Source organism: Natator depressus, chromosome 8 (assembly GCF_965152275.1).
Source record: "Natator depressus isolate rNatDep1 chromosome 8, rNatDep2.hap1, whole genome shotgun sequence".
Classification (NCBI taxonomy): domain Eukaryota; kingdom Metazoa; phylum Chordata; order Testudines; family Cheloniidae; genus Natator; species Natator depressus.
The window spans coordinates 99,159,697-99,173,912 of NC_134241.1; the positions used below are offsets into that span (position 1 = coordinate 99,159,697).

General features: G+C 46.6%; 1 protein-coding gene across 2 annotated transcripts in view; it reads right to left on the minus strand.

Moving 5' to 3' along the window:
- The window catches only part of SLC5A9 (solute carrier family 5 member 9), a 107,907-nt gene that overhangs the window by 17,536 nt on the left and 76,155 nt on the right, over positions 1 to 14,216 (minus strand). For both annotated transcript variants that reach the window (XM_074961775.1, XM_074961774.1), the window contains exons 6-14: positions 13,273 to 13,437; positions 10,255 to 10,360; positions 9,124 to 9,204; positions 8,278 to 8,483; positions 7,624 to 7,759; positions 6,200 to 6,307; positions 4,555 to 4,705; positions 3,133 to 3,301; positions 1,216 to 1,431 (exon numbers count right to left, since the gene is read on the minus strand). In XM_074961775.1, coding sequence (XP_074817876.1) covers positions 1,216 to 1,431; positions 3,133 to 3,301; positions 4,555 to 4,705; positions 6,200 to 6,307; positions 7,624 to 7,759; positions 8,278 to 8,483; positions 9,124 to 9,204; positions 10,255 to 10,360; positions 13,273 to 13,437 — 1,338 coding nt within the window. The remainder of the gene's footprint in view (positions 1 to 1,215; positions 1,432 to 3,132; positions 3,302 to 4,554; positions 4,706 to 6,199; positions 6,308 to 7,623; positions 7,760 to 8,277; positions 8,484 to 9,123; positions 9,205 to 10,254; positions 10,361 to 13,272; positions 13,438 to 14,216) is intronic.

Consider the following 14,216-nt stretch of genomic DNA (forward strand, 5'->3'; position numbering starts at 1 on the left):
TGCGCTAACTAGTGTGGGTACGTCCCCTAGAGCTAGAAATGGCCCCTGCCAGCCCCTGTGTTCCCTCGGGCTCCATTCTTGCTCTGCTCTGCTCCTGCCTCAGGGCACTGCCCCTTACGCGGGGCAGATTGTAAGGTTACCGTTTAGCCCATCGGGTTGATTCACTCGCTGCTCATGCACAATTGCCATAAATCCTGGCAGGATTTACACTCAGGCATGGAGAAAAGAAGGGTGGATTCTTCATCACTGACCACTTTGAAATCAAGATTGGATGTTTTTCTAAAAGATCTGCTCTCGGAATTATTTTGGGGAAGTTCTATGGCCTGTGGTCTACAGGAGGTTACAGTGGTCCCTTCTGGCCTTGGCATCTATGAAGGTCATTTTATCCTCCTCCACATGGGATCAAATTCACCCCCAGTTAAATTCCATTGAAGACAATGGAGATACACCAGGGCTACAAGTGGCCCAGATAATCTCTATATCCCAGACCCCATTCAGAAGTTCGTTTAAAAAAACACTCATGGAACATGGTTGCACTTGATGTTTTTTTTCCTTTTCCTGACCCCAATTTTTATGCAACCGCTCAGTAAACCAAACCGCCTTAGACCCTAAACTACTTGACAGTATCTCTTTAAGCTGACACTCAATAAAACCTTAACCTTTATGCACAGTTCTGTTTTAATACAGTAAGTAAAAGAAAGTTGCTTTCTTCTGTCCCGTGACACTATGTTGTTAAATGTAATTTAGATTACATTGGACTGGAATGTTATTTCTCTAAATGCCAGTGTTGCAAAGATATTAATCTTGTTTGCTTGCAAGATTGATGGGGGCTTTGCTGAAATAGGGCAGAAGCTTCAATTAGATCCATTTAATTCCTTCTCAGCAACACACTGTAATATGATCCCCCCCCCGCACACACACACACTTCTTTTCCTTCTCTCCCAGATATGATGTGCTGTGGTGTGTGTGTGTGCAGAGCTGTACACACAGCATGGGAACTCACACTCCATTGCAATAGTTCATTGAGCCCCAAGCAGTGTTAATACTCTGAGCCCTGGAAAACAGAAGGGCTTGGGAAAGGTGCTTCTTTGTAGACGTGCATTATAGGCCCTGAGACCTCAGCAATAGGAGAGACAGGCCTGTACAGATCAGAGAGTCCTCTTGGACCCTATGGTGGGGAGGGGCTTGCAAGGTTTGAACTGGAGAGCCGCTTACCTTTTCCTCTGGGATTGGTGGGGTGCAAACACTAATCAGGATAATGACGATGGCCGTGAGCACGCAGAGAATGAGGGCAAAGTACAGGTAGTGAACATCCTTTAGGACAGCTGGTCTTGGGTCCTCCTCGCCGCAGGATGGCACCCCATAGGAAAACTCCATGATCATTCGAATGCCACCCACTACCAGCCCAAACATGAGGCCCCAGAAAGCACCCTGTGAAGAAAACATGGGAAGAGACGCATAAGGAAGTGAGGGATCATTGAAAGCATCTTTGTGTGTGGGGTTTTTATAGTCCCTTTCTGGGAATGATCCCTTCTCTCCTGGATGGAGTCAACAGAGCAGGACAGCAAGGGAGGGGAATTCATTCTTGCTCGATACCTTTAATGGCCCTCAGAACTTGTAATCCACACATCCTCCCCCCCCCCCCCCAACTGCAAGACAGACACATCAGACCCGACTGAGCTAAGGTCCTTCCATTGATTTCAGTGAGGCTCTCTGTGGGTACAAGGTTCCACTGAGGTTCATCTCATTGCACGATTGGGACCCATTGGTCCATCTAGTCCAATGGCGTGTCTCAGACAGTGTCTGCCCCACATGCTTCAGAAACAGGGGTAACTCTGCAGTCCTTCCCAGGGGGAGACATTTGATTCTGACCACACCATAAAGGGGGAGAGACCAAACCATAAGAAAGGTTAGAAAGAAACCTTCCTTAAAGGTTTTTAAGATCAGTCTTGACAAAGCCCTGGCTGGGATGATTTAGTTGGGGATTGGTCCTGCTTTGAGCAGGTGGTTGGACTAGATGACCTCCTGAGGTCCCTTCCAACCCTGATATTCTATGTTCTGTGATGGTTTGAGCTTCATATGGGGCTGTCACTGGAAAAGGGAGGGAGGGTTCATTTTCACTTCCACCTTGTTTTCAAGGGGTCCAGCAAAAAGGTCTGATTTTCCAGAAATAATTGGGACCCTGAGCTAGGGTCGGAAATAGAGTCGGAAATCCTTTATGCGGTTTCTCCTGCCTCAAAGGCTGAGCCTGTGTCTGGAGCAGAACCAGGCTCCAGTGGAAGTTTCAAAACAATGGGATTAAACAGCCTCAGTGATGCTCCCCCTTCTTGCTGACAGTGGAAAGAAGAGGGCACAGAGAGACACAAGGGAATGGTAGAAGTTTGAGTCTCCACCTCTGCATATTGGACTGGAGGGAAGCCAAACATGGTAGGTGTTTTATAAATGAATTTCGAGCTCGTGAAAGGTGCTGGATGGACAGACTTCAATGGAGCTAGAACAAGTTTCACCAGCTGAGGATCTGTCTCCTAGAGACTAAGGCCAGATCCTCAAAGTTATGGGAGTTAGGAACCTGGGTACCTTTGAAGATCTAGGCCTAAGGCCCTCTCTTTACTTAGAGCAGTTACAGCACAGACAATGGGAGTGCAAGTTTGCCCCTCACTGACTTAGACCTAGAGGGACCACTTCTAGGAGTACAAAGCTAGTTGAGTTTCCATGGCCCCTCTGCTGAGGCTGCCAATTAGCCTGAATTGTGGTGGCTTCTGCGAAGCTGACACCCATCCAATAGAAACAGGCGTAAGGCCCACTAACTCATGCCACGAAGCCACTTGGTGATAGTCACAGCTTTGCTGGGCTGTGTTTGAATGGGTGACCTAGAGATGAAAGGTTCTATAGATCAGTCCCAGTCCCCCAACCATCCTGTCCTGTGAAATTTCCTGTTTAAAATCATTTTATTGTTAATCCCAAACAACTGGAACCAGTTCTAACTCCTCTGATTTCTAATTTTTCCAGTTAATGGTAAGCAACAATCCACTTGAGTGTTTACTAAGAACACGAACATGAACACCCACACCCACACACACCCTGAGGTGGTACTACTATTCAGACAGGCCCAGTCACTGATTCCTCACTTACGGGCTCATTGATCCTCTTGCAGAAGATTGCCAGGACGAAGAGGGCAGTAATTGGTGGGGCCAGATAACTGGTTATGGACTGAATGTAGTCAAAGAGCTGACCGCTGTTGGACATCTGAATGATGGGAATCCAGAGAATACTGATGACAATGAGGATGAGAACAAACACTCTGGAAGACCGGAGATTGGAACAAAGAGTATTAGCTCTGCATGCTTTAGAATCCACCTGGAAATGCAATCCCCAATCAAGAGACACTTCCTTGGGTTTTCAATGAATTCTAGGGAAAATCATTGTGCATCCTGAGTGAATTCCTCATCTGAAGTGAAATCTAGGACAGGTTTCTCCTGGTAACTGCAAGCAGGAAGTAAATTTCACTCTCCTAAGGAGGATGGCTAACAACCCTCTGCTGAGATCTGGTCAGAGTGTACAAATTAAGCTGTGTGGGGCCTTGTAAGGACCTGAATGGGAGAGATCCAAGGAGAATCCAGAGTGCTGCAAGAAGTGTGCCTGGCAATGTGCCTGGCAATCTCAGGGCTAGCTGACCCATTACTGCCCCAGCAGCCTGACATGGTTTGAGTGAGAACTGCTGGAGGCACTGTCTCTTGGATGAGACAGAGACCCTGACAGCTTGTGATCATGAAAATCCCACAGCCACCTTTCAGAAGAGTAGAGGTGTTTAGTGCCTTCACCAAATTCCAACAAAGTCATTACCTCCTACTTAATAAAATTCCCACTGAAGTTTCAGCGGCATACACTATCCTCCTTCATTTCTGCCTTGAGCTGGTGTGCCATGTTGCTTTCACCCCTCTCTATCCTTCACCTAACTCACAGGGATGTTTTGAAGCTTACTTGATGTGTTAATGTGTGTGACCTCAGATAAAAGGCTCTACAGACCTGCAGATTATTATTAACAGTGTTAGTGGGAAGGGAACTGTTTTACAGCCTTGGTGTAATGCAGTATTGGAGTCTGCCAATAGAGGGTGCCATGATTTCACTGTGGATTGTGTTTAGGACAGGAGTCTATGACACATTTAGAGAACACAGAAGAAATAATCTCTGCAGATCAGTGGCAAATTGAGCCTGTGTATGTAACTGAATCTACTCCAGGTAAAGTTGGGAAACATAACTCATCTCAGGTTTTACTTTTTTCATTAATATGCATGTTAATTTTCACCTGTTTTTTCCCTCCCTCTAAAAGATACACTCTTGTTCAAATAAGAATTGATTCAGGGCAGTTCTTTGGCCTGTGCTGTACAGGAGGTCAGATGAGATGATCACAGTGGTCTCTCCTGGACTTGGAATCTATGAATCCCGGAGCCCAGATTAGGACATTTTGGAGAGTTTAAGACCTGCCATCAAAATAACAACAAAAAATGGTCTCTGCCTAAAACACTCAGTGAAGCCATAAGGAAGTGAGAGGACCTGCCAACAATCATGAGCTCCTGCTCCGTGGCTTTCTTGCGGATCCGCTGCCAGATATCTATGGCGAAGAGCGTGCTGCTGCTGTTGAAGATCGAGGTGAGGGAACTCATCAGGGCTGCCATCATCACAGCTATCATCAAACCCCGTAGTCCTGGGAAACCAACAAGGAAAATTTGGTTCAGATCATTGGTCTTTTAGCTCCTGCATCATGTGCTGCAGATTAACATAAACAGAGTCCAGAGAGCTCTTTGGATCTGTGGCTCTGGTCCAGGCCCATCTTGACTTTTTAGAACTAGTGTCAGGGTTCCTTCCCCACTCTGAACTCTAGGGTACAGATGTGGGGACCCGCATGAAAGACCCCCTAAGCTTATTCTTACCATCTTAGGTTAAAAACTTCCCCAAGGTACAAACTTTGCCTTCTTCTTGACCAGTATGCTGCCACCACCAAGCGTTTTAAACAAAGAACAGGGAAAGAGACCACTTGGAGACGTCTTCCCCCAAAATATACCCCCCAAGCTCTACACACCCCTTTTCCTGGGGAGGCTTGAGAATAATATCCTAACCAATTTATTACAAAATCATCAAAGACCCAAACGCCTGGATCTTGGAACAATGGAAAAATCAGTCAGGTTCTTAAAAGAAGAATTTTATTAAAAAAAAAGAAAGGTAAAAATCACCTCTGTAAAATCAGGATGGAAAATACTTTACAGGGTATTCAGATTTAAAACACAGAGGATCCCCCTCTGGGCAAAACCTTAAAGTTACAGAAAACAGGAATAAACCTCCCTCTTAACACAGGGAAAATTCACATAAAACAAAAGATAAACTAATCTCCCTTGCCTAGTTTACCTCTACTGGTTGCAATATTGGAGACTTGGATTAGGATGGGTTGGAGAAGATGGATTTCTGTCTGGCCTCTCTCAGTCCCAAGAGAGAATAACCACGTAAACAAAGAGCATAAACAAAAGCCTTCCCCCCGCCCCAAGATTTGAAGGTATCTTGTCCCCTTATTGGTTCTTTGGGTCAGGTGCCAGCCAGGTTAGCTGAGCTTCTTAACCCTTTACAGATAACAGGATGTTGCCGCTGGCCAGGAGGGATTTTATAGCACTGTATACAGAAAGGTGGTTACCCTTCCCTTTATATTTATGACAGCTAGTCATAAATATAAAGGTCAAAATTGTTTAAGGTCAAATTCTTTTTTTTTTTAATGTCCTTTATTCAAAATAAAAAATTTCCAGGAACATTTTTTTTCTTTAGAATTTTAATCTTTCAATTAAAAATGTGAAAACTAAAAACTTTAGTTGAAAAATTGGAAAATTTCCATAACATTTTTTGAAAAATATGTTGGTTTTTTTGGTTTCTTTTGATATTTTGCCATAGCAAACACTTTATTCTTTTCCGTTCAGTGTGGCTACTTCTATTTATCCATCTATTTATCCATCTGTTTGTCAAACACACACATACATGCTTGCCTGCTACATAATGGAAAAGAAAACTTTGCTATCTTTTAATTTGTTTACCAATCCAACTGATAGTTGCAGGGCATTGGTTCCTCATATGGATAGCTCAAAAGGCCACTTCATTCCAAGGACACAGCTGTTCAGCGCTAGTACAATCCATACCCCAAGGAATACAGCTTTCTCACCTACAGGCATGAGTCCCATTACGAGCTTAGGATAGGCAATGTTAGAACAACCCACTTTAGCTCCGCAGACGGTTTCACAGACTTTCGGGTCCACACATCCCACTTCATCTGTAGCAGAGAGGAAAGATTAGAAACTGAACAAGCCAGCTTAAACCTCCTTTGTGGCATATCTACTCCAGCTATTGGAAACTGTCTTAAAGGAATGGATTTCTTGATACCTTATTATTTAATATAAGTCAGTAAAACAGCAAGAAAAGAGTTTTCCAAGTTATAGCAATGGGTCCCCAAATAAAGGTGGAGCCTCATGATGACACACTGCAAACTTGGCTCAGAGCAGATGGAACACTTCACCCCTAGATGGGTTGGTGGCAGCTGGGATTGAACCTGAGACATCTGGTTCTAAACGCATGAGTCTTGACTGACTATGCTAAAAGAGCCAGCTCATCCATCTCTCTCTGTGGCCCAGCCATCACTAGAGGAGGACGGAGGAAACATGCACTGCAGCCCAGCTTGGCTCCCCCTTCACCTACTGCATTCACAGCAATCCTATCCAAAGCAACAGTGAGAATCTGAGGACTCACAGTTGCCTACCCTGCAGAACCCATGACAAAGCGGGAGAAAGAGGGGTGACTCAGGTGAAATACTTTTTACTTTTACATCAACGTCATAATGGAACAAACCAGATTCCATGTCTGACTCAAAAGACCTGCCCCTAAAGTCTGTATGGGTCTCTCTACACTGCATTGTAAACTCAGGTCTGTGGGACCTGGGCTTGTGGACTCAGTGTTTCCAAGCCCATGCTTGAGCACCCACACTGCATTGTAAACCTGGGCTTACAGTTGCTGGATGTGCGGACATGTCCATACTGCATTATGTAGACCTTCCGACTTGGGTTTGCGGCTTGACCTGCCTCCACACTACAAATTGACAGGGCTAGGACTCAAGTCACAGCAGGACTGGGGCTCTGATCCACCCCCATACGAGGTTTCTAGGACCCGGGTCCTGAGTAGTTCTTGACCTGAGTCAGACAGATTTGTGTGTGGATGGAAGGGGGAGTTGGCTCAAACCTGAGTCAGAGCCTGGGCTTAGGGTGCAGTCTAAACATACCCTATGTCTCCATGTCTCTCTCTAGCCTACTCCCTTTTGTCTCCTATTAGATACATGCAGTGTCCACAAGATGGTATTCTGACACCTGCCCCTTGCAACTTCCCAATGGCTTCTGCCACAGGTGTCCTAAAGCAGCACCCCAAATCTGGAAGTGGAGTCAGGGGCTGGGAAGCTCCATCTGAATAGCTAACGGGTGTGAGCACTATCTGGAGATAAACCCTGGGACAAGATTGCTGAGCTCTGGCAGGTCTGCACTGACACAAGGACATTGTATTCACAACCCACGAACAGTCCAACTGTAAGGAACAGCAGCTTACCTGGGTAAAGAGCTCTGCTGATCATACCAGGCATGACAATGAAAAACATCGAGAGCATTTTCAAATAACCCGCCAGCACCGATCCACCCTTGGCATGGGAGAGGTTCTTGGCAGAGAGAGACCTTTGCACTATAACCTGCCGTCAGTATAAAAATGGAAAGTGTTAAAAGAAAACCCTGCAGAGAGAAAACAGAGTCATCATCTAACGCAGGATACTTTCATCTCAAAGGATCCCAAAGCACTGTGCAAGCCTATGGGAAAATTCTCCTCTGTGATCTGCACTGAAGATCTCTGTTGCATGGTTCACTCTTGCTGACACCAGCGAGGGTCTGATTGCAGGAAATTTTCCCTTGTCCTTCACAGGCATCACTTCATGGTGATGATAGCTGCTCCCCACCATCAAAACAAGCCCCCCACCCCCAACACTCAGAAGCATTGAACTGCAACAGGAGCTGCACAAGCTTGAGTAGCAGAAAGAATGGGCAGAGGCGGTGGCCCCCCAAAGACAGACAGACAGACAGACAGACGGAAACACACATTCGTCATTTTACTGACTCTGCGAACAGTGCAGCAGCCTGGAAAGGAAGATACTGGGATGAGAGGCGGAAGGGGAGAGAGAGAGAGAGAGAGAGAGAGAAAAGAGACTTACTTTACCTGATCAGTGCACCAACACCAAGTAGCCAGCACAGAGAGGCCGAAGATAAGCCCAGGCCAAGGAATGTCCCCAGTGACAGGGTTCCTGAGCATGTGGAAGGCGTCAGCGCGTGGGAGGTGACAGGTGGTGTTTGGGACGATGACATTGGGTATCATGGTGCTGTATTTCTCTTTAAGTCCTTCAAACCAGCCGACTTTTTCAAACCCTGAGAAGGAAGCAGGCAGTGGTTTAGGTTTGATGCCCTGCTACAAGGTCTTTCATCCACCTTGTTCTCTCCCCTTCTTGCTTTTTTCCCCCTCCTCTCTTCCTTGCTGTCCTCTCACATAGGTTTTGGTGGCCCAGTTGGCGTGTGTGGTGGGGGTAGCAGGACTGCACCCAGAAACGCTGGGATGCTAATGGGATCTGTGGAATTCTGCAGTGCATTCTGGGTGAGACAGCACCAGCACCGCAGAATTCCCTTAGCAGTGGCATCATTACCTGGACTGGCAAGAAAGTGCCCCTAGAACCCAGAGTCGCTGATCAAAACCCTCTGGAAGAGCCTCGGCAGGAAAACATGAAACCACGGGAGGCAGCATTTGGGTTACTGTTTGGTAGGCAGGGCTTAGAGCAAAGTGCTAAGGATCTGTTTTTGTTTCCAATGATTCCCTTGTAAATCCAGAGTAACTCCACTAGAGGAAAGCAGAAGAGATGGCTGAAACTCAAAGGAGTTAATGGGCACCAGAGCAGAGTTTGACTCTGAGGATCTGATCCAGCAAGCTGCTCCGTCAACTCCCAAAGGGAGCAAAAGGCGTTCAACACCTTGTTTGACTCAGACTGTAGGTAACACAGTCCCTCGTTCCTCTTACCTATAAAGGCGAGAACCGAAGCCCCGAGTACCATGATCACAGTCTGCAGCACATCTGTGTACATCACAGCCGTTAAACCACCTGTAGGGAGAATGGCAATCAACAGAGTAAGAGAGAGCCAAAGGGTGAGGTAATATCCTTCCAACAGAATTTGGTCAGTTACAGATATTACCTCACCTATCACATCCTTCGACCAACATGGCTACAATCACAGAGTAAGCAGGTCACCATATTTATATAAATGGCCAACTCTTCTGTGTTACCTGTGCGGGAGCTCTCCCCCCTATGAGGACTCCTTCCTAGGTCTCAGTTCTGGCATTCTGAAAGGGGCAACCAGGAGAATCCTAGGTTGGTATTTATCTGGCCCCAATTATCGCACTGCCTGACCACCTCGTAATCACCAATGGATCTGAGTCCCACAACACCTCTGTGAAGCACAGGAACATCATCTCCAATTTACCGGAGGGGAACTGAGGCACATCTAAGTCCCTTGCCCACAGTCACACCAGGAGTTGGTGGCTGAGCTGGGAACCCAGGTCTCCAGAGGCACAGTCTGGTGCCCTACCCACTAGACCATCATCAAAGGACCGGCAAATGATGCAAACAATTGGGCTAGGGTCGGGATAGGAGTTTTCAGCCTTCTATGGGGACCAAGGAGCCTTTTATGACCTCAGAAGCACCCTGCAGAAATGATCTGTTCCTAGAGCTCTTCAAAGACTGACTTCCAACTTGGGGAGGCAGGAAGAGCAGGAGAAGTGTTTGCTTCTTGGAGCCAAATGTTCAAAGGTTCATGCAATGGCTGAGCTGTGCAAAATTAATAACTATTATTATTATATGCTTGTTTCACATGCTGCTGTTCAGGGACTGCCTCCCCTCCCTCTCTTTGTGCAGTCCTGCCCTGGAGAGGCGTAACTGAGCCCTAGCATTGCCCTGTTGATCTGCACGTAAGGTTTTTCACCTTAAGTCCATTACTAGGGAGGCTGATCCAAAGCTCAAAGTCAATGGAATTCTGTCCATTAACTCCAATGGGCTTTGGATTGGTCCCAGAATGCACAGAAGTAAAATGCATGGGGGAAGCGAGTCTTCACCAGACTCTAGATCAGTGTGCTGCTTTTAAGGCAGTATCATTACCAGCTATAGTGTAGACAGCTGTCACGGCTAGCAAGATCACGGTGGACAGGTAAAGGTTCCAGCCCAGGGAGACTTGGATGAACAGCGCTCCAGAGAAAATATCTGTCTGGAATAAGAGCAAGGAGAATTTGAGTCTCTAGTGAGTTGCATTTATCAGCACTTCCCTGACATAATCGCCAGCCCACCGGAAGGCTCAAAACCCATTAGATGGGCAACCAGAAGGGAGGATGCTTTGAAAGCGAGGGAGGGGGAGACAGAGTGGAAAAGGACAGACACAAGAGGATCAAGAAGGTGCACTGGGCTTTGGAGAGCATGGGGCCTGATTCAGTACTGCACTGTGGCTCCGTGTGCCAGGCCTGAGACAAGCAAAAACCCTCCCCCTCAGGTTAATACCCCTAGTGTGGGGGGCCTTCTGGGGTGAGATCAGGTTGGCCTGTCCCTCAGCAGCTCTATATCCATGCAGTGGCTTTCAGAAACCATTACAGCACAACTTAGAGCAGCCTGCGAGGGTTGTAAGTGGTTGGCACTTCATTCAGACAGGGTCAGAACTCCCTGCGCTCTAAGTGGGAAACGGATTCTGGCACTGGAAGGGGCAACTAAATGAATGCACGGACAAGAGCATGAGTCACTGGGAAACAAGGGAGAGTCCCAAGCACTGTGGGTGTCGTGAATGGTTAGTCTGAGCTCACTTTTCTAGTAGGTGGGATCATCGGCATCTGTTAAAACAGAACATCTTGGTATCACCCTGGGCTTGGGAGACTACATGATCTAATGGTCAGAGTGATGGACTATCAGCTGGACAGACCACGTGTGAGTAGCCAATGTCTTGTGCTTCAACCTATCTATCTCAATATGGACCCTAGTCAGCTCCTCACTGGTGTAGATCAGGGCTTCAATAACATTAGGCCTATTTATGCAGGCTGGAGATCTGAACTAGAGCTGCAGAAGCTCCTTGGGTTTTACTTTGTGGAGGGGGATAATGAACGAGGCCAGACTGAAAAAAAGCAGCATTAAAATTGAGATGCATCCATTGTAAATACAGAAGGTGGCACATAACAAGTGGGGAGGTTTTGTTCTGTATTAATCAACTCAAAAGAAATCTGTAAACCTGGGATGTGGAAAGATGCAGGCACTGTCCATGGGAAAGCGAGACAGAATGGAGTGGTAAAGAGAGTGTTCCTCTCTGTCCCCAAATCATCTCCCTAAAATCCAGCTTCCATTAGACCGCCTGATCTTTACAGCCCTCAGATACACAAAGTGGTGAGGAGGCCGGCGGGGTGTGTGAAGAGCCTCCTGTACATAATGGAATATAAGCTTTGTCTTCCCAGCAGGAAACATAAAGAGAACTGCATCCACACACTTTGACCCCATCTCTCACTCAGCTCTCCGCTCTTCCTGGCAAGCAGGAGGATTATGAAACTGAGCAGCAAAGTTATTAACCTACTTTCCAGCAGGAAGTGCGGCATGAAAAATCCCCCTCATAACCAAATCTCCTGCTGTCGAGCCAGCCACTAAATACGCACTCTGAAAACAAAAGGTGTTACCTTAGAGAAAACACCTCCGATAAGCTGAACCAGACACACCTGTCAGACGCGTATGAATTAGCCTTAGAAGAGAGGTCTCTGAGAATAAGCAGTGAATACTAAGCACACACGACTGAACCGAAATGCATTGGAAAATACTGCTTCCCCCAAAGCCACCTTGTAGCTGTGATGAGCCTTGGGTAGCTGTAGGCTCCCTCCCTCCCAGTATCTGGTACCCTGCTGTGCAGAGGAGCTTGCAGATGACCAGGCTGTGGTTAAGCTCCGATGGGGAGGTGAATGTGAGCTCCATGTGCCAGAGTCCTTAGGGCAGGACCTTGGAGCGAGGCCTTTGATGCCACAGAACCAGAGCCCTAGAGACTGAAGCTCTGTATTTGCCTATGGAATAGGCATGACACAGGCAGCCGCAGTGCAAGCTTACCCAGACTGCCCCACCAGTCTGGTCCACCCCTGGCCTTTAGGGACCACTTCTAGGGTGAAAACGTAGCCCTGTGTCCATGGCCCATTCATTCCTACTTCTCTCAGCCCAGTCTGCTAACCAAATAGCTCCTACTCTGCTGATGGCACCTACGACATACTGTACGGAGGCCAGCAACTCCTCTCACAGAAGCTGACCAGAAGTCATCAGCCCAGAAGGGCATTTGGGCCCAGATCCTCAAAGGTATTTAGGCTCCAAACTTCCACTGGTGGAAGGATCTGTGAGGATCCGGGCCTTAGTCACTACAGATCTGGGCTGGAAGTAAACTTAGAGATATTGGCTTTGAGACAAAAGACTGTCGTTCCTGTTACCAGTCCCTTGAACTGGCTAGTCCCCTGGGTAATGAATATCTCCTGTGCCTAAGACTTTGCACTCTAATCCTCCCTCCGGGTGCACAGGTAACTCCCGTTAATGCACTGAGCAGAGAATATGCTCCTTTCTTTGCAGCATGCAAATGATCAGAAGCTGATATTCCTTCATGTGCCATAAAATGCTACTGGCTTGTAACTAATAACGCTTTAAGAACGCTGTGCTTCTTTGCCTTAAGGTGGAATACATTTCCCATTCATCTTACAGATTGAAATAATAGAAGCAATTCGTGAAGATGGAGGGACTAGAGATAACACTAGCTGTTTCCTTAAAATACAATTCTTAAAACTAGAAATTTCAGTAAAGAAAATAATCATAGAAATACTATTACTCTAAGATTATTTTGCAAAGAATTTAATCAACACAAGATGCAATGGATCAGCTCCGCAGACGGTGTACATTACTTTGGTGTACATGGAAGTCAGTTTGGAGCTAAGCCAATTTACACCAGCTGAGGATCTTGTCTGATCTATGGGAAGGAGTATGGGGGAAGCAAGAGGGCATTTATGGTGCATAATGTGTTCCTTAATTATTTGTAACGTTACTGTAAGGTTCACAGTGATTACTCTGCCTCTGTCTATGAAGCCAGCTTGCTGTAGACACAATGTTGCTTTCCAGTGGGATACATACTGATATCTTGGTGAATATATAGAGAATGAGGGACAGTACGGACATGTAGACTTGAATCCTCTGTCCTCCAAATCTCTTCTTCAGGTACTCGGGCATTGTGACAACTCCTGCAGCAATGTAAACAGGCACAAAAATCCAGCCGAGGGCCAGCAGCGCCCAGGTAGCCTGGCAATGGGGAGGAAGGAAAAGAAAGGGCCATAATTAAACACATGTGACAGACTCTCCACAATGGAAATTCTCTGTACATGCCATGACAGTATCAGACAGCATGGGAATATGGTATCTCTAAGGGAGAGTATTGCTCTGCCATACAGACAGGAAAATCCAGGGACTTGGGGGTTACAAGGGGTAGATGGGTGAATGAGAACAGGATGAATATGGCTGTCAGTACAGTGACAAACCTTTGGAGATCTCTTGTCTCTCTCTTTTTTACAGGATGTCAGATCCTGTTCCACTTCCTTGCCTCCTTGGCAAGATTTCCACTTCATTGCACTAGGTCTATGAAAGGAGATGTAGTATTTGGTGACCTTTGGTACCAGCGGCATTACCACTTATGCCAAGGATCTAAGGCCCGGGAAGTTAGGAGCCTAAATACTTTTGAGGATCTGGGTCTAACTGACCTTCAGGCTCCCGGCTTCAGAGAAGCCTTCGAGCATCTCTTGATTTTTGCAGGACGGTATGACTCGGTTAGCAGATGAGGATGCTGAATGAACAGAATCTCTCTGAGCAGCAGAAAGAGAAGCAACAGAAAGACTCTGATGGACTTTTGGACAACTTTCTGTGTGATTGAACTGGATTTGCGCCTGCACATGGTAAAACCAGTGGCAATGCAGATCCAGCATGACATGGATCATTTGTTTTGGATGATGTGTCTTTTGGGAGTTTAAAGTCTTCTCTCTCCCATCACACTCTGCTGCTCCAAAATCCAGAGATGGAGAAGTTAC